Source organism: Naegleria gruberi (genome assembly GCF_000004985.1).
Source record: "Naegleria gruberi genomic scaffold NAEGRscaffold_13, whole genome shotgun sequence".
NCBI classification, from domain to species: Eukaryota; Heterolobosea; class Eutetramitea; order Acrasida; family Naegleriidae; genus Naegleria; species Naegleria gruberi.
The window spans coordinates 441,921-461,889 of record NW_003163314.1 but is presented as its reverse complement, the minus strand read 5'-3'; the positions used below and the strand labels follow the sequence as shown (position 1 = coordinate 461,889).

The following is a 19,969-nucleotide window of genomic DNA, read 5'->3' as shown; positions in this document are numbered from 1 at the left end:
ATTGAGTTGAGTGGCAGTTGAGTAAGCAGGTGATATTGATTCATTAAGTCAAACTCAATGTGTTAATCTTCATTTACAATTTTATTCCCGCTCATAACCGTTACGTTTTAAAAAATATTTGAAAAATCCAAATTAAAAAAAATCACAATAAATCACATCGTTTTCTCTGTAGCATGCCTGCTTTAAAGAATTTTTCTGTTGCTTCAACGTGATGAACAACAGCCGCATCAATCACATCGACCATCAACTTGGCATGATTCAAGCTAGCTCGCAACACACACTCATCAAAAGCCTCCACAACATTCGACCTCTCCTTACCACTCGTTCTAATGATTCGATAATTGATCATTCCGTAGCGAATTAATAGATTTTCCATCATTTTGTATTCATCCTCCTCTGTTCTTACATGATGCTGATGATGAGAACAACATGTTGAAGAATTACCTCCTCCAACGTTGTTTTGAATGAAGGAAGAAGAAGAACCCAATAGAAGGCTTGTTGGTGTTCCATTGTATGATGAAGAAATATTGGAAGTACTCATGGCTGTAGTTGTTGTTATTGTTGTGGCTATGGTAGATAAGGTCGCAGAACTCGTATTCATCAAGTGATGAGTACAGTTGCTATTGTTATTATAACTATTGCTCAGTAGAAGGCTGTTTCCTGTAATGATTGGAGCAGAGAAACAACATATTGGAGGAGGACTGCTGAATATCGTCGATGATGGAGAGGATGAAGAGGACATTGGTGGGGGTGAAGATAGGAATGGATCTGCAAGTAGGTATGAGCCATGACAGCAGTTATTAGAGGTTGGTGATTTAGGTGTTGAAGGACTCGAGTTATTGTTGTAATCATTGTTGGAACGTCTCTTCTTGAGACTCTTTCTGGATTCGTCGGATTTGTTCAAGGCTACAATGAGTGGAAAGGAAGATGATTGTTTAATTTCAATGCATCGTTTGAGAATTTGCTCAGTTTCGAACAAGGTTTCCTCCAATTGACAATGTGAACAAACCAGTAGAATGGCATGAGCTTGTGAAATATGCTGAGAACAGGTATGAAGAAAGTGAGTGTCCATTACTTGCATTCGAAACATTTGATTAGGAGTCATTGGATGTTTCTCAACACGAGTGTAAACTTCATTATTGTGAGAGGTCAATTGATTTGTTTCAATTTGAAGAAATGAATTGACGAGTTGTGATTTTCCTGCTTGATGATGTCCCAATACTACAATTTGAAATGTTTCCAATACATCCTTTCTAGTGAAGTATCGTTGATAGATTGAAATTGAGTGTGGAAAGTCAGTAATTAATTTTAAGAATTCTCGATAATTGACCAAGAGTGTTTTTACATCTTGTTTTGATTTGATATGTTCAATAATTTTCCTCCTAGGTGTTGATTTCAGAGTTTGGCTGTCCAATCCGATAGTTTCCCTCACAAAGTTTTCAAGAATAATCTTTTTCCAAAAGTTGTCAGTCAAATAGTTTCGTATAAGTGACTCATTCGAAAAGGCTTTGCAAATTCTTTCCCACAACAAGGCTGATTGAATTGATTCGAGAATAACAAGTTTGTTTCCGAGGAGGGAAATACCCAAGCCTTCTACATGATACTCGATGATTTTAATGATAATTTCAGGAGGAAGATGAGTTAGTTTATACATTTTTTAAAGATAGTTTCTAATTCACCGAAAAGGAATGTGTACGAAAGCTAGCATCAATGGTATTCACAAGAAATAATGACAGTGGTTGTTTGCAGGCTTTTGTTTTTTGTTGAAAGGAACGTTTCGAAGAAAATTCTATTTTTACAATTATGACATAATTTTGATTAATATTGACCAAATTAGTTTACTTTAAATGTCATCTCAATATCGATTTTAAATATCAATAATGCATGTTTGTATTTATTACAATATATTTACTTGGCAAGAATGTTGTTATGGATCACTTGATGCAACAATTTGTGATTTTCCTCACTATTTTCAGAATCGTCCAGTTTCAAATCTACAATTGACTTGTTCTTCAATTCGATTGAATGGAGAATCTTGGACAAATTTTCATCTGAGAATTTCCAATCCTTCATCAGTAACTTGTTACAAGCGTGATTACTCTCAATAAATTCAACAACGTTATCCACAAGTTGATTAGGTTCGACACAATTGGTTGCCAAATCCACAACCTCAATCGAATTATTCTTGGACAAGGAGTGAAGAATCTTTTGAGTGAGTGAATTGTCCATACCACAATTAGAAAAGTCTACAAAGGATACATTATCACTCTTTTCCAGAACATCGAGTAAATCATCCACTTGTTCAGGATCCAACTTGGATAAACTTCCATTAATCTTTGGATTGGAAATGATGGATTGGAATTGGACATTCTCAATTTCTCCCTTTTCAATATCATCGAGCATGTAATTCAACTCTTCAACGTAACTATCACTAACTTGGTAGACTTGAGATTCTTCACCTTCCTTGAGTTGTTGCTGGGATTTTCTCCTTGTGAGTGGCTTGTTAGCTTCAATGATGGTTTCTTCTTCCCATGAAGGAGTCATGTAGGTTTCCTTTTCGTGGTGTTGCTGAGCTTGGACCTTTGGTTTGACTTGTTCGACAACCTTGGTTTTCTTTTTCTTTTCTAGATTTTTATCATAGAATGGTTCCTTCTTCTCAACTTGCTTTTCTGATGGAATGGCTTGCTTGGAAACACCTTTGGATTTATCTGATTTCTCAGGAATTTTCGATTTGCTTACTCTGTCACTGTCCATTTCCATCACTGCAGCTTCTTGAGAGCCAGCATCTGCTGGTAAATCCTTCTTATCGACACTACCTAGTTTGTCTCGTTGTTCCTTGATTTCATCCTTCTTTGGAGTGACGCTTTGAACTGGTTGTTGCTTCTCAATCACCTGTTCTTGCTTTTGAACTGACTTTTGTGGAACTTGAGATTGTTGCTTCTTCAATTTGGAATAATCAAGTGAAATCTTTCTCAATTCAGAGTCCAAATCGCCAACCTGATTCTTTAACAATTCATTCTCTCTAGTCTTATCCTTAACTGAATCATTCAAGCGATCAATTTCATCTTCCTTTTGAGATAACTTGATGGAAATATCATGGAAATCATGCTTAATCTTCTCAAATGCATCCAACCTTTGAGTGTGTTCCTTCTGTCCCTTTTCGAGAGAATAGTTTTTCTCCTTCAGCTTGAGATTATCTTCATTTACAGATTGCAAATCTCTGTTGAGCAAGATGATTTGATCTTCGAGATTCTGCTTTAAATTATTCCAACGATCGAATTCAGAGTTGAACTTTCTAATCCTTTCCTTTTCTTTCAATATTTCAGTCTTCAATACTTGATTCTCACTTTGTAAAGTGTGAACTTGACCATTGAGATTCTCCTTCAATGCCTCAAATTCATGGATTTTCTTTGCTTGATTATTTAACATGACTTGAACTTCTTGCATCATTTGGAGTTGAGTCAAAGTGGTATGTTCGAGGCGATTCTTTTCATGAACGAGAGCATCTCTTTCCTTTCTCATGGATTCAAGCTTTTCCAAATCAACTTTGGTTTTGTTATCTTGACTTTTTTGGAGTTTCTCAATTTTGGATTTTTGCTTGGAAATGACCAAATTCAAAGTATCAATTTGCTTTTGTAACTTTTCTTGATCCTTAGAAATGGATTGCTCTTGTTCTGGGACGATAATCTTTTGTAAAGTTGGAGGAATCAATTGTTTAGGAATAATCTTTTCAACACTGGAAGAAACCTTATCTGAAACCTTATTAACCACAGGAGTTACCTTATTAGTGATATTATCAATGACATTCTTTGCTTTGTGAGTATCTTGTGCTCTCAACCTTGAAACATCAATTCTCAAATAATTGGAAACATCCTTGTCTGGAATTCTCAACAAGTCAACAAATATTAATTTGATAATTGGTAATGTAATATTTCCAAACCATTGATATCTCATCATGAATTGACTTGCCTTCTTGGTAATCATTTTCGGAATTTCGAATAACAAGTACTTTACAATTGAGAACCACCATTGGAACAGACGTACGAAAGGATACAAGGTAACAGAATAGGATAATGTAATAACTCCATAGAAGAATGATCGGATCATTGGAAGGAATTGCATGGAGGAAGCATTATCCGTTTGATTATGATCTTTCGTCTTGAATGAAAAGGTTTGAGAGTGCTGTTGTTGCTTGGAAACTATCATTTTGTGTCGTTTTTTTCAATGATTTGGAGTACTGCCAAAGTACTTTTAAAGTGAATATTAAAGCGTGATAAGCAAATTACAAATTTGGAAAAAATGAAAGTTTGGATTTAATCTATTTTGAGAACAAACCAAGTAGGATGATATTCTTCTCGAATTTTCCAATATTCCAAATGATTTCAATTGACATCAAATAAATTTTACGTTTCTAAAATTGATATTTTGGATGTTTGACTTACTGTTTTCTATTCGAATCTCTTGCATCGGTACTATCTCTAAGGGAATGAGGAAATCTGCCGCATAAAGAGGAGATTGATTGTATCAAATGCTATACAACTTTCACTGTTGTATCCATTTTATTGTTGGATGACGATAGGAGTACCATCCTTCTCAGAGGATTCTAATAATGCATCCAATACAATCATTGTCTTTTCAGATTCGTCTCCCCAATGTTTGTTTTCTGTTGGATTCTTAGCTCCCTTATAGAAACTTTCAAATAATTCCACATGTTGAGTTGATTCTTCACAAGTAATAGTTTCAAATCTGCCATGTTCAGCATGAATTCTGAATTTACCTTTCTTATCGTAAGTTTCTCTTGGGAAGTAAATATCTTCATTGTCCCAAGTTAAAACAAAATCATCAATCATAATTCTGTGACGTGGAAAGACAATTTCAGAGGTTTGTCTTTGTGCTTCCTCAAAACTACAATTCAATGTAGCAACTCTGCCACCACTGAAGAATAAAAGACCATCAAAGTTAATAATTGCTCTCAAATTTTCTTGATCAGATTCGAATTTCTTTGAATATCCAACAACTTTTTGTGGTAATTCATAATTAAAAGCCCACAAAATATTTCTAATAGAGTACCAACCCAAGTCCCCAAGACACCCAGTCTTTTCCAAATCAGTATTCATTCTAATGTCATGCAAATCATCCATGAAATAATTAGCAAATGAAGAATTAACTCTGACGAGCTTTTTAAATCTATCATCAGTGTTAAATAAATTCTTCAAATGATGAGTTCTCTTATTGTGAACCCACATTGTATTGTCCATGAAGAAGACTCCATTTTCCTCACAAGCTTGCTTCATCTTTTTAACAGATTCAGCAGATTGAAATGGCTTATCACATCTATTCCGATATTCCAATCGTTCATCATCATTATAATAATTGCATTATTTGATTATAATTAATATAATTAATATAATTAAAATAATTAAAATAATTAAAATATTAAAATTGATCATCTAAAGTATAATACTTACAAGACGTGTTTTCCTGCCTTTGCTGCCTTGATCACCAATTCTTCCTTCATTGCTGTAGGCACAGGCACATAGACAGCTTGCACTTCAGCACATTGCAACAATTCATCATAGGATCCGAAACTCTTCTCAAAGCCTTGTTCTTGAGCGTATTTTTCAGCTTTGGACAAATCCCGAGAGGCAACAGCGTACAACGAAGCAAAAGGAGATTGAGCAATTGCTTTGGCGACTTTGATGCCAATTCTTGAGGTGGAGAAGAAGCCAAAACGGAGAGGTTGAATATCACTTGTGGACATTTTTTTTTCAATTAAAATTTAAATATTTTTGTAATTTGATTTTTAAATAGTATTTAAAATTGTAATGACTCTTTACAATTAATATTCCTGGAAGTCAAATCCAATTTATCTTTTGATAAAATTTATCGAACTGAAACTATTAGATGTGGACATGCCTTCTTCAAATCTATGAGATCATTTCTTGAATATCCTGTTCCAAACATTCTTATGATTTTCAATGATTTCATTTGAGAAATTACTGAAATACTGTCCTTGTCAATATTTGCATGGGAAATCTCCAATTCAGTAAGTTTTTTAAATTCAAATTGAGCCAGCTTGATTAAAGTTTCATTTCCGAGTGAATTTGAATTCAACCTGAGAATTTCTAATTCTTTCATTTGTGATAAATGTTGTATTCCAGTATCGGTAATTCTAGTGGAATCTAATTTTAGTATTTGTAGATTTACTAAACCCGAAAGGGAAGCAAGGCCAGCATCGTATATGTTATTACTAAACATTTCCAAGTTTCTAAGTGTTTTGATGTTTCCAATAAAATTGGTGGAATTTTTTTCTAATCCACATCCAAAGATTGAAAGAATTCTCAATCTAACCAAATGAGAAAGTTCTTCAAAATCGTCATATCCAAGACTATTTTGACTTATTTTCAAAATCTCCAACTTTTTTAAATTGGAAAAAAAGGAAAGACCTCCTTTTGTAATTTTACACAAATTCAATTCAAGTTCTTTGAGATTAGTTAGATTGGAAAGATGAATACTTGATTGGCCAATATTATTTTGGGAAAGATTTAAGCTTTTGAGTGATACTGTTTGAGATAAATATATCATGGCCTCTTCTTGTGAAATTCTGTTCTGACATAATTTTAAAGTTTTCAACTTTTTCAAACTTGAGAATTCTTTAAAGCATTTCCCTTCTATGGAATTATCGTGCAAATCCAACTCTTCCAAATCTGTCAACATGGACAAATAAAAGCCACATTCATCGTTAATAATATTTTCTGATAAATCAAGTTTTTTCAAACTAGTAATTTTACACAGAAAAGATGTTGACTTGCTTGTCAGTGCACATCTACACAATCCCAAGCTCTCTAATTTCAAATCGGATATAAATTCAACACCTTCATCTTCAATATTGTTGTGGTGGAGGTTCAAACTCTTTAAAGTTGTGATTTTTCCAATAATCTTAACTTCTTGTGGACGCAATTTGGTAGATTTCAATTCTAGCCGAGTTAAACTCAAATTATGAATATATTTCAAAATTACATCGCCACTATCACAATAATTAATTGAAAATTCCTTCAACTTGGTTAATTTTGCCAAATACTTGAAATCATCCTCCTTCTCTCCTTCAAAAATTAAATCCAAACATGTCAAGGATTTCAAACTATTCAAAACTTTATAAATATTTCCAAAATTTCCTTTCAATTGCACCACTTGATTAAATTTTCCCTTTGCACAATTATTAATAAAGAATTGTTTCTGCTTTTCCTTCAAAGTTTCATTGACAGTTATCAGTCGGAGCGGAATTTCTCCAATAATTGAATTCCACTCTCTGCACACTAACCGACACGATGCGAGAAGATCAACACCATTGATGAATGGAAATATGTGATGATGAAAAATCTCTTCTGGTAATGCAAGTTCACACATTTTTTTTTAATTTTATTTTAATTAAAAATTTAAAATCTATTCGAAATTTACAGTAATGACACATGGTTATCGAATACAATGCAATTTACAGTAACAATGCAGGGTTCCGAAATGTTCCTAATGTTGTTGTCTTTTGGATCTGTTAGGAACTGTAGATAGAACTGTAAATCACAACTTTACAACTTTCTAATATACGATCATGCCCATTGCGAATAGATCACATCCAACTTGATTCATCAAAATGTTTCACAAACATTGTCCAGTTCGCAACTTGTTCTTTCCACTAACCAGTCCACCTTCCATATTAGTAAACCTATAAAACACTTTGTTCACATTCATTGTTAGTCAACCACAACATAAAAAAAATGAGTGATGGTTTTATTGTTTTGCCAACTGCATTGATTGTTAAAGATCCATGCAAGAAATCTGATAACTCTCTCGAAGGATTATTAGATCAGAGTGGTCAACATGGTTGTTCCACTCAATATGTTATGAAACCTAATGTCGAGTTGAAATTTGATAGAATTTATCAATTCACAACATTGGAATGTGTTTCAAACAAAAAGTATCCTGATGATCAGCAGAGATTGAGAGGTGTCGATGTTAGTGTTCGTTCGAATGAAACAGATCCTTGGAAGGCAGTTTGTTCTTTCAAAGAAGGAAATGGTATTCAATTGATTAATCTTAATGTTGCTGCTCGTTTTATTAAGTTTGATAGATTTGGAAAGGGTGAGGTTGCGTTTGGTAGATTGTGGGTCAGAGCTAGTGATGCTCTTCCTGTGAATATCAAGACTAAAGCTGGTGAGATTATTCAAGTTTCGAATGTGCAAGAGTCAGCAGTTGTTGATAATCTTGATGAACCTCAATACACAGAAGGTGAAATTAGTGTTATAGCTCCTACTAAATTGGTATTATCATCCAAGGATACTTGGGGAAACAATACCATTGAAGGATTGTTAGACGAAACTGGAAAGTATGGTGTTTGTACTCAAAATGGATCGAAGCAGAATGTTGTTCTCACGTTCAATAGAGTTTATTTGTTTACTTTACTAGAATTTAAGGCTTGTAGATTGGGAGAAAATAATCAGTTTGGGTTATTGGAAAATACCCAAATCGAATATAAACAATTGGAAAGTCAAGAATGGATTCCATTGAGAGAAATCAAGAAATCTGATATTAAGAAACATCCAGAAAGTAACTATATTCACTTTGATACTCCAGTTAAAGCAAGAGCTTTCAAATTCTCCAAATTAGGAAATGGATTCGTCCAATTATTTATTGGAATGTTGAAATTATTTGGTTATCATCCATATACTGATATCAAGACTGTTTCTGGTGTTGTTTCTAGATATAATGCTCAATCTGGCACAACTTCAGTTCCAGTTGTTGTTCAAGCAACTCCAATAGTAACTAGTCAACCAACAACAAGTCAACCAGTTGTTCAACCAGTAGTTTCACAACCAGTGGTTGCAACTCCAAAACCTCAAGTTGCTCAACCAGTAGTTCAACAAACTCCAGTTACCACTACTCAACCTAAACCACAAACTACTCAACCAGTAATAGCTCAACAACCACAAACTTCTCAACCAATTGTTGTATCTTCTGATGAACCAAAATTCACTTCAGGTGAAATCAACTGTGTTCCACCTCTCGAATTAAAACAATCCTCAAAGGACACTTGGGGTGATAACTCACTCCAGGGATTATTCGACGATTCTGGTAAATTGGGAGCATGCACAGCAAGAGGTTCGAATAATTACATTGAAATCAAATATGGCGCAGTGTATTTGTTCACTTATTTGGAATACAAGTCCAGTAAATTGGGAGACAACATGCAATTGGATTGTTTACAAAATGTCAGAATCGAATACAGAGTGAAAGAAAGTGATTCATGGACAATTTATGGACATATCAAGAGAAGTGATATTAAATTACGTCCTCAAGTCAACACTATTGAATTCACAACACCAATTAAGGCAAGATATTGGAGATTCTGTAAGGAAGATAATGAAAATCTCTTTTTTGGTATGATTCGTCTATATGGCTACTGTGACTATGTTCCAATTCAAACTAAAGGAGGTGTTATCCTATCAGTAAAAGAAGCACTCGCCCAATGGGAACCTAAATTCACTGGTCCAGAGGTAAATCTCATTCCAATTAAGGAATTAATTTCTAAGGGAGAATCAAGACGTGAAAATACCGTTGAAGGTTTGTTAGATGATTCTGGAGATTATGGTTACACCACTGCTAGTCATCAAAAGGAAATTGAGTTGGAATTTGAACATGTTTACTTGCTTACTCATGTGGAATACATGACCTTGTCACTTTCGAATGATCCAGTTTTTTATCTGAAAGGTACAAAGATTGAGTCCAAGGTAAAAGATTCAGATCCATGGACTTTGGTTAGTACTATTGAGAAGGATTCTATTCAACTTGGTCCACTTGTGAATACCATTACATTTACTGAACCAATTAAGGCCAAGAGATTGAGATTGGTGGCAGCTGACAGTTGCCTTGAAATTGGTATGTTTAGACCTTTTGGATACGCCCCATTCGTAGCAGTCAAAACCAAGTCTGGTCCACTTCTATCAAAAGAAGAATATGCAAAGTTTTTGGAAGATCCCTATCCAGGATGTCAAGAAATCAACTTGATTAAACCTGTATCCCTTTATAGAAATACTTCTAATGCACGTCAAAAAGCAGACCCTAAAGCAATTGAAGATTTATCGAAACCAGATGGTAAAGAGGGATTCAGCACAAGCTCCGGAACTTCCTCATTCATTGAAATGGCATTTGACAGAGTTTACAATTTCAGAGTCATGACTTTCAGAAACCACGAAAAAAGTGATCAATACGAAAAAAAGGATGGCACAGGAAGATACCAAACCTGCTCCCTCATCGACACACTCGTCGAATACAAGCTCACCAATAGAGATAATTGGCTTACTTACAGAAAAGTTTATTCCCTTACTACAAGTGTTAAGGGAGTTTTCATGTTGGATTTTGGTGAGGTTGGTTTGAAGGCAAAACACATTCGTTTTGTACAAAAACCACATCAAGGAATGACTGGTACGTTAGCTGCAGGTATGATGAGATTTTATGCATTTGCACCAGCTCAACAAGTCAAGATTGGTTCAGAGTTGCATAAGGAGATTAAGGTTGAATTGAGTAGAAAGGAAAATCCACAAGTTACAAAACTTTCTCCATCTAATCTTGTGGATCCAATCTATACGGAAAGCACTTGTCCTGATGTGAATGTTGTTGCACCAATCAAGATTCTCACCTCCCAAAATTCAAATAAGGCAAACAACTCAATTGAGGGTATTCTTGATGATAATGGTAAATACGGTACATCCATAGCTCAATCAGTTCACAATTATTTGATTCTCGAATTTGAAGCTGTCTTCCAATTCAAATATTTTGAATTTATGAAACATGAAAAGATTCAATTTTCGGACGAGCTCAAAACGTCACTCGTTTTATACTCCAAAGTTAATGAAAATGATCTGTGGACTCGTGTTCGACCACTTTCTGGTAATTTCTATCACTGGCCTAAACTAAACATTATCAAATTCGATGGAGAAGGAATCAATGCTCGATTCTTCAAATTCGAAAGAGTTTGTGGAGATTTCTCATTTGGCATGATTCAATTCTTTGCAGTAGCTCCTTTCGTTCCATACAATAGTTTGAACGGAGTGATTCTCTCAAGAGAGCAACAAGAAGCTCCCCACTTGACACCTTACAAGGGAAATCAAGTCAACTGTCTAGTTCCTGATGAAATTTATGTTGGATTGGATGAGGATGAAGTTTTGGGAAATAAGCAACCATCCTCCCTTGAAACTGAGCAAAGGGCTGAGAATACCATCGCAGGTCTATTGGATGATTCAGCAGAATATGGTATTTGTTCTGAATATGGAACTTTAATTATTGGTTACAACAAAATTCAATTCTTTAAATATATTGAATATTATACTCATGCCTTGTATGATGAAAAGAATCAAAAGAAATTCGCTTCAGACATTCAAGTTTATTACAAGATTAGACTTAATGAACCTTGGATTCCATTTGGTAAGAATATGGAACAGTCAAAAGTTTATCCAAATTTGAATAGATTTGAACTGAGTGATAGTTCAACTGGATTTAAGGCAAAATATTGGAAATTTGAAACAAGAGATGTATTATTATTAGGTACTTTCAAATTATTCGGTTTTGGTGAATTTATTGCTGCTCCAACAGTTACTGGAACACTTCGTCCAGTCAACCATGATTTTGCCACCGATAAACTCAATATCAAAGATTTGGTTGCCTTGGAAAAGTACTATTCCAAATACGTCTCTGAAAAATTCAAACCAATCTCTGAAGGAATGGGTCCAGTTAAACAACTTGACAATGATCTATCCAAATTGGTCAACCCAATTTTGGCGGGAACAAGTCAAATCAATATTATTCTTCCTGACAGCTCAACCTCTACCAATATCCAAACCAGAAGCTCCTTCACTCCAATCTACATCAACATTGGTAAGGTAGAATTCGAACTTCTCAATCTTCGTTTTGTCAACCCAACCAACACAACTATTTCAGTAGTTTCCATGAAAATCGAATATTTAGATCATGATAAGAAATGGATTCCTTTCACATATGCAGCAGATGTTACTTATTGGCAACCAGCTCTCATTAAAACCTTTGTAAAGAACAAGTTCACTGAAGAAGTTGAAGTAGTTTACAAAGAAAGCACAGATCAAGGTGAATATGTGCATTTGAGTAATTTCAATATTAATCCAGGCGAAACTGTTAATTATAACGTTAATGGTAAGACGATTTGCGAAGGAGAAAATCCAGAATACAATAATCATGCTACTAGTTTGGTTCCTCATTATTTCCCATATCCTAGTACGTTTAAGTTTAGTTTAGTCGATTCTTTGGGTGAAACTAAAACAGTAGAAGTAGTTTATATGCATCCAGAATTGAAAGAAATTCAAGATCCTCAAAAGTTTAAGGAAACAGCCAAATTGAGAGACCAAGATTTCTTTGCTGAAGTTTCGGATAATGTGAATAGAATTAATTCATTTGTTGGAGTAAGAGCCGATCCATCTGGTGAAGGAATAATTCTTTTCAACTCTGCCATCACAAAAGAAAACGAATCTACCAAGAAATTCGATTTAGGTCAATTGAGATTCGGATACGAAAATAAGAAACAAGAAGAACAATTATTATGGGATGCTAAAGGAAAATATTGTAGTGCCAAGTTCTATTTATTATCCGATCCAGAATTGCATTATAGAGCATTTGCTATTAAGGTTGTTGCAAATTCACTTTCCAAAGCAAATCACATTGAGAGAGTTTATTCAATTTATGAGATTTTGCAACATTTGAAGCCATTGGCTATTTCAAATAAAGAGTAATGAGCTCTAGAGTTTGCTTTTTCAAAGACATGTCCATTCTATTTAATTAAAACTAAATTAAACTAAATAAGAATAAATGAATTTATTGATCTAATACATCAAAGAGATAAAACTTATCACACCAAGGTAGTGAGATATAACAATTTGTTTGAAGATCATCCATACTGTTATTGGAACTGAGATAACTATCAAAGCTTGATTGACTAATTAAATTCACATCGCTTTCAGATAAAAACTCATCAGAATAATCCACAGTTTCGACTGGAGGAAGATTATTAACCAAAAGCTTCAAAAGTTCCATATCCAAATCAGTAACCTCACCAGACTCTAGAATGAAACTTTCGCATGGTGACTGTTTAGTTTCCACTACAGTTGGATTAAATTGATTCGAATTAAAAACAGTATTGCAAATTTCAGCATCTGCAAACATATTTTCAAATTTCTCATCAAAGTATGAACTCATTGAAGTGTTTTCACTTTCAATTTGAGTTGATCTTTCAACATATGAAATTTGGTTTCTAATTTGAATTGAGTTACAACGAGTTTGATTGACTTTTTTCTTTTTTCTTCTAGTCTGACAGCTGTCAACATTATCTACTGAAATATTATCATCTGAACAATATTCCTTCAATCTCTTTTCAGCTCCTCTCTTATCCTTCTTTGTAACTTCTGAATATAAGAACATGTGACATGTACTGCCACAAATCACTTGAGTCACTCTACATGAACCAGAAGTTGACTTTCCATTCTCAATTCTTTTTTGGAAAAGTGCAAGTGAAATCTTGAGATCGAATATTTTCCCACCAAATTCTTCCAAAGTAATGGTCAACTCTCCCGTTGGTATTAAATTATCAACTGGTTCATATTCATTCACTATATCTAATATTCCAAGCATTGATTTTGACTTGTTCAATTTGTTAATTTGAGAATCACTTAGTTGTTGTTTACCAAGTGCTTTTCTTGTATTAAAATGCATGTCAATAATTTTGACATTGGCATGCAAAATTAAGAATACTCTGGCAATTGGAACGGGTGAAGTAGAGTTGAATTGAAGTTTGACTCCACATGCATACTCTTCAGTTGTCAAACCATGTCCAATATCGTACTCTTTCATAACAAGCACAAATTTTCAGTTTAAAGTAGAGTTGTTTTTTTTGTGGTTTTGAAAATCAAATACTTTGCTGGATTTTAAGCATTCACGCATATGATTATTCAAATTTTGATCAATAGATACTAGCTTTCACAGAGAAATAATGAAAGTAACATTTTACCCTTTTACCCACAGCCATTTAAAAGTTTAGAAAATCAAAATATCGGCCTTACCATTATTCCAACTGACCACTTGATTCGTATTGTGAAACCAGTACAGTGTAAAATCTGTGAGAGCACAAATATACATTTAAGAGAAATTACTAAAAATGGATTTGAAGAGATATTCCGTTTTACTTGGCTTGTAATACGGTATTTGTTTTTAGAACATGTCCAAGGAATCTTAAATTGAATAGACATATTATTCAATCATTTGAACTCTCGAACTCTACCTATGAATCATTTAAAACATTTACAACCCTTGTCGGATTGCCAATAATTATTAAGAAATCATATTATCAAGCAACAAACAAGTTATGGAGCAGTAGTAGTCAAGTATTAAATCAAGAAATGGACAAGGAATTGGAAAAGATTGCAAATCAGAAAATGAAACAAGTGCTTGGTCCTTTAATTTCTGCATTTGAACTGGGAAGAGAAGTTCCGGCATTGATTTACTCCTTCATTCATGATGCAATATTTTTGGATATATCAGTTGATGCAAGATATTCATCTAGGAGAAATGCTTACGAATGTACTCTTGTGGTATTCGAAACAAAGGCAAAAAAAACAATTGAACGATAACACGTTATCAAGAAAAGAGCATCTAATAGAAAAAGTGCCTTACAATGGTTTTTGGGAGCCTCTAAATTAATGGAGCCAGAAGCATGTCGTTTAGCAATTACATCTTTGAAACACAAGTCATTTCCAGTAATGGGTTATGGTATTTTACATTTCAAAATTGGCTCTTTTGTTCATGACAAAGATTAATGGAATGTAATTATCATCATGAAATTGGAATTTATTTTTCCATTCAATATAATGATAATATTTGGAAATTAATTTTACATAATTTTGGTGAAATGTCAATAGCTGTTATTCAATATTTTAACAACTACTTATATAGTTAATTGAAAGATCATGTTTTAAAAGCACAGTGCTTAATACTATAATAGTTTGGATAATAAGAAATGAAGGTAAAAACAATAAATTCATCATGATGACAATGATTGTCATGTTATTTAAGGAAGAATTACTATCATAATATGAAATTAGAACAACCAATCACATGATCATTCAATTGTTAAGACAGTCGATTTGACGTTGCAATCAAACCAACTTGGCACTCAACTAGCAAGAATTTAAATATCTATAGCTATATATGAGGTAAGGGAGTTTTGGTATGCTGTGAATGTATGTCTCATATGGTTTGTGTGAGTTTTCTTATTTCCTCTTCCAACATTTTAATTCTTTCTAACAGGTTGCTATTTTCATCCGAAAGTTTGGTTTTTTCATCTGTAATTTTGTTATTTTCTTCAGCAAGTTGAGAGTAACTTCTTAATGGTGAGATTTTCTTCAATTCTCCAACTTGTTTTTCAATATTCAAAGTGATATCTTTGATTTCACCTTTCAAAAATTTCAAAATATTCTCAATTGTTAACTTGTGAGAATAACAATCCAATCTTTTTGATGAATCTCTTTGAATCATGCTAATAATGCTTCTAATTAATATGTTATTCACTCCTAAATCTGGATTAATCGTTTCATTGATTAGTTTTTCAATTGCATAATGTAATTTCATTTCTCCCTCTGTTGTTGTTACAACTGTATAGAAATATTTTCCATGACCACTAAAATATGGATACTTGTCATTATATTTTGAGACATCTGAATCATTAACAAATGTTGAACATAGTTGTAATGGACAATTTGTTAATAATTTCAATAAAATACATCCCAATGAAAATATATCACATGAAATGGTAATTTGTCCAACATTGTGAGCAAGTTTTTCATCATCACCACTTTTCAATAAATCATCAGAATAATTATCATGTGAAACTTCAGGAGACATGTATGCAAACTTTCCACGAGCTATTGTAATTGAATTACCTGTCTTGATAACTCTTGATGTTTCAAAATCAATAATTTTGTATAAATCTTGAACTTTGACAATATTTTGAGGATCTAAATCTCTGTGTAAAATATTGTGATCATGAATTGATTGAACTGAGTTCAATACTTTGATAAATATTTCAAGAATTTCAATCAACTTTTCCTTCTTAATGAATCCATTTCTATAAATTTCACTTTCATTATTTCTTGAAATGTAATTTGATAATGATTCCTCTCCAAGTTCCATCACTGAATATAAATGATTTTGAATAATTTCACAATCAAAACATTTGATCTTTCCTTCAATGTCTGTTCTGTTCAATAAATTAATGGTTTCTTTTGTTGATTCTTCAGATTCCTCTGGGTCATATTTTAATTTTAATGCCCTTAATGATTTACTACTTTTATGAAATACTTTGAATGCAACACCTTCACCTCCATATCCTAATACTGAAATGAAATCATAATCATTTTTGAAATAATTATAGAAATAATTGAGAGATTTGAATACTTTTGATAAATCTCCTCTCAGCTCGTTATATTTACAAATTATTTGTTTGTAATTTTCAAATGTTTACTCATTTTCAAACCACTTGTTGGCAAAAATCATAATTTCATTAATTTCCTGTTTTGTATAAAATGACGTTTCAAAGTTTGTTGCAACTTGTTCCACAATATTCTTCAAATCTTTCATTCTTGTTGATTGACAGGGATTATCTTCAAGAAATTTGTCCAATCTGAAACAATATAAATAATAGTTAGCTTTGGTACTTTGTAAATCAATAAGAGCAATAATATCATTAGACAATTCTGAATGGTTCATTTGTTTCAATATTTGAAAAATAATCAATTTTTCAATAAATATTGGTGTATAGATAGAATTGAAATTGAATATTGTACCTTTTGGTGTTGGATTAAAGAGACTTGTTAATTCAATAGCATAATATAAATCCTTTTCATCCATAAATATTTTGGAGTATTGTTCAATTATATTGCTTGACAGCTTTCTCTGAAGATTAATGGATTCTTCAATGGTTTTGGTTATAGAGGGTGAGAACTTTCTTGCATTTTCTTTGTTCAATTTAAAAAGTGAATAAGTAAAAACGATATCTCTTTGTAAAGATGAATCAGCATATTCAAGTGCCAATGAATGTTGTTTAACTGCTTCCAATATAAATTCTCTATCTCTTTTAAATGATGAATCAACATATTTAAGTGCCAATATATCTTGTTTAACAGCTTCCGAAACAACTTCTCTATCTTTCTTCAATAATGAATCAGCATATTTAAGAGTCAATCCATGTTGTTTAACAGATTCCAATATAAATTCTCTATCTTTTTTCAATGATGAATCAGCGTATTCAACTGCTGATCCATTTTGCTTAACAGCTTCCAATACAATTTCTCTGTCATTTTGAAAATAAGCATATTGCAGTGCCAATCCATCTTGTTTAACTGCTTCCAATACAATTTCTCTATCTTTCTTTAACAACGAATCAGCATATTGAATTGCATATCCACGTTGTTTAACAGATTCCAATGCAATTTCTCTATCTTTTTTCAATGATGAATCAGCATATCGAAGTGCCAATCCATTTTGTTTAACAGCTGCCAACACAATTTCTCTATCTTTTTGTAATGATAAATCAACATATTCAAGTGCCAATCCATCTTGTTTAACACATTCCAATACAATTTCTCTATCTTTCTTTAACAATGAATCAGCATATTGAATTGCATATCCACGCTGTTTAACAGCTTCCAATACAATTTCTCTATCTCTTTTCAATGATGAATCAGCATATTGAATTATTAATCCGTTTTTTTTAACAGCCTCCAATACAATTTCTCTATCTTTTTTAAATGCTTCATCGGCATATTTAAGTGCATTTCCACGTTGTTTAACAGCTTCTAACACATATGTCCTATCGGCCTATTATTTGTGATAGTCATCACACCCCCATTAATAAAATCGCATCACAAAACACAAACCCAATCTTCAGACATTTTTTTTAAATAATAAAAATAATTTAAATATTAATAATTTAATTCCTTCTCATTACCGATCACGTTTAATGGTTTGTAAATTTGTGGTTTGACATGAGGATAGTACGTTGTTGTAATTGGGTAATGAAATATCAGGTGTCAGATTAGTATAATAATCAAAAAAAAAAATGTCAACTGAATTGCAATTAAAAATCATCAAAGCAACAAATATTCATGCTGCTGATAGATCTGGTACGAGTGATCCCTATTTAACTTGTTATTTAAAATCAGAGAAGGAAAATGATGCAATCAAAACGTCAGTAATCAAGGAGACTTTGAATCCCGAATGGAATTTGAATGTGAAATTTACATCTCTTCAGAATGATGAGCAGATAATGTTTCGGTTATATGACTGGAATCGTTTTCAATCAAATGTAAGTCAATTAGTTTAGTTTAAATTGATGGAAAGTTTATTAGAAATTGATTGGAAGTTGCCAATTGTCAATTGACCAATTAAAACCTGGTTTGCGCAAATACATAGAACTCCCATTTGATAAAGGAGGTGTTTTACATTTAGAATGTTCACTTTCTATTGTAAATCCACCTGAAACTCTTACAGAAGGTTTCAAACTTTACAAAACTTATCCTTGGTCAATTGAACTACCTTCCACTTTTACAATGGAAAAATCTGATAAAGATTTGGGAAGAGTTTGGTTTAGAGAAAATGATTTTGAACGAATTGGCATTTTACATTACAATAATCGTCAAGATTTAAACTTGATTATTGATCAATCAATTGATCATCATGAAATTGTAATGGAATTTCAAATTTTCAGTGAACAATTCAAATATGAAATGGAGATTTACACTCAATCTATTCAGAATAATCAAATTTTCCATAATTTATTTGTAAAATACGATCAATCCATTGTAAGATTTTGTAAACAAGTTTTAAAAGATTATGAAAATCAACAAGAATTTGCACAAGTTTTATCATTTTTGCAAAGATTGGCAAAAGATTTGAGAATTAAGGAAAAGAGAAGTAGAGTTGCAAATGGAATTATGAATTTTTGGGTAGAAAGAGTTGTCAATCTTTCAAATGTCACTAATCTTTCAGCTTGTAATAATTCCAAGAATTCTCATGGATCTTTCTATGCAGAAAGTGGTAAGAATGGAGAATGGAATTACAATTTTTCAGGAAATGGATGGAATGGTGGAATTACCGTAATGGGAACTGATTCGTCCAATGGAAAGAAAGTTTCATTCGAAACTGAGAAATTATCAATCTTTCCAGAAGATTTGGAACCTGGAAGAATCTACGAGGAGAAATTATTTATCGATCGTTTAGCTCATGTCGAGTTTCGTTTCCAATATATACCTGAGACGAAACAACTTGGAATGCAAGAATTGCCAAAAAGGACGAAAGTGGAATGGCCTAAAGGAGAATCAACTGACTTGAATGGAAGAAATGTGTTTAGTATTGGAAAGTTTCTGAAATTACATTTGCTATCTTCATTTGTTGAGAAGAAAACTAGAATTGAAAGCATGTTAATTGGAGAATACGAAACTATTCGATTTATATTGAATGCAAAATGCGATTTGGACGATTCTTCTGATTTTATGAAAGAAATTGCAGAAAAGAAACCAATTTCTACCACTGAAATTACGAATCTACTTTCGAATACAACTTTCGACAAGATTATTCTTGTGGAGGGAAGAATTTTTGCAAGTATTTTCGCATGGAAACAAAATGTCAAGATTGTACTGACTTGTTTGTTTGCTGAGGCGACACCTTTCGAAATTGCCAAATCTTTTCTATTAGATACTTTACAAAACGCTGAAATAGTAACTTTCGAATAAAATTTAATTAGTTAAACGAATGGAAATTATGACTATAAATGATGTTGGATGAGCTCATAATTGTATTTCGTACATTAAGCCCAAATTTCTTACAGAGATATGCCAACTGACAA

The 19,969-nt window shown here is 32.8% G+C and overlaps 8 protein-coding genes across 8 annotated transcripts; 3 read left to right on the top strand and 5 right to left on the bottom strand.

Moving 5' to 3' along the window:
- Window positions 1-61: 61 nt before the first annotated feature.
- NAEGRDRAFT_57500 (uncharacterized protein) lies at window positions 62-1,654 on the bottom strand (the record flags this gene model as incomplete). The annotated part of the gene is made up of 1 exon (XM_002679471.1): window positions 62-1,654. The coding sequence occupies one exon, from the start codon at window positions 1,652-1,654 to the stop codon at window positions 143-145; it is 1,512 nt and encodes a 503-aa protein (XP_002679517.1). The 3' UTR covers window positions 62-142.
- Window positions 1,655-1,908: 254 nt separating this feature from the next.
- Window positions 1,909-4,206, bottom strand: NAEGRDRAFT_65326 (uncharacterized protein; the record flags this gene model as incomplete). Its single annotated transcript, XM_002679470.1, has 1 exon — window positions 1,909-4,206. One exon carries the CDS (start codon window positions 4,204-4,206, stop codon window positions 1,909-1,911), a length of 2,298 nt encoding a protein of 765 aa, XP_002679516.1.
- A 317-nt stretch (window positions 4,207-4,523) lies between these two features.
- Window positions 4,524-5,761, bottom strand: NAEGRDRAFT_79045 (oxidoreductase; the record flags this gene model as incomplete). Its single annotated transcript, XM_002679469.1, has 2 exons — window positions 4,524-5,334; window positions 5,469-5,761. 2 exons carry the CDS (start codon window positions 5,759-5,761, stop codon window positions 4,560-4,562), a joined length of 1,068 nt encoding a protein of 355 aa, XP_002679515.1. The 3' UTR covers window positions 4,524-4,559.
- Window positions 5,762-6,081: 320 nt separating this feature from the next.
- On the bottom strand, window positions 6,082-6,927 carry NAEGRDRAFT_2921 (uncharacterized protein; the record flags this gene model as incomplete). Its single annotated transcript, XM_002679468.1, has 1 exon — window positions 6,082-6,927. A coding segment is annotated over one exon (846 nt), but the record flags the coding sequence as incomplete, so codon positions are not given.
- An 845-nt stretch (window positions 6,928-7,772) lies between these two features.
- NAEGRDRAFT_47614 (uncharacterized protein) lies at window positions 7,773-12,809 on the top strand (the record flags this gene model as incomplete). Its single annotated transcript, XM_002679580.1, has 1 exon — window positions 7,773-12,809. The coding sequence occupies one exon, from the start codon at window positions 7,773-7,775 to the stop codon at window positions 12,807-12,809; it is 5,037 nt and encodes a 1,678-aa protein (XP_002679626.1).
- A 2,506-nt stretch (window positions 12,810-15,315) lies between these two features.
- NAEGRDRAFT_65322 (uncharacterized protein) lies at window positions 15,316-18,017 on the bottom strand (the record flags this gene model as incomplete). Its single annotated transcript, XM_002679467.1, has 3 exons — window positions 15,316-16,460; window positions 16,911-17,943; window positions 18,003-18,017. 3 exons carry the CDS (start codon window positions 18,015-18,017, stop codon window positions 15,316-15,318), a joined length of 2,193 nt encoding a protein of 730 aa, XP_002679513.1.
- A 167-nt stretch (window positions 18,018-18,184) lies between these two features.
- On the top strand, window positions 18,185-18,448 carry NAEGRDRAFT_31978 (uncharacterized protein; the record flags this gene model as incomplete). The annotated part of the gene is made up of 1 exon (XM_002679579.1): window positions 18,185-18,448. One exon carries the CDS (start codon window positions 18,185-18,187, stop codon window positions 18,446-18,448), a length of 264 nt encoding a protein of 87 aa, XP_002679625.1.
- Window positions 18,449-18,674: 226 nt separating this feature from the next.
- On the top strand, window positions 18,675-19,856 carry NAEGRDRAFT_65321 (uncharacterized protein; the record flags this gene model as incomplete). The annotated part of the gene is made up of 1 exon (XM_002679578.1): window positions 18,675-19,856. One exon carries the CDS (start codon window positions 18,675-18,677, stop codon window positions 19,854-19,856), a length of 1,182 nt encoding a protein of 393 aa, XP_002679624.1.
- Window positions 19,857-19,969: the final 113 nt, after the last annotated feature.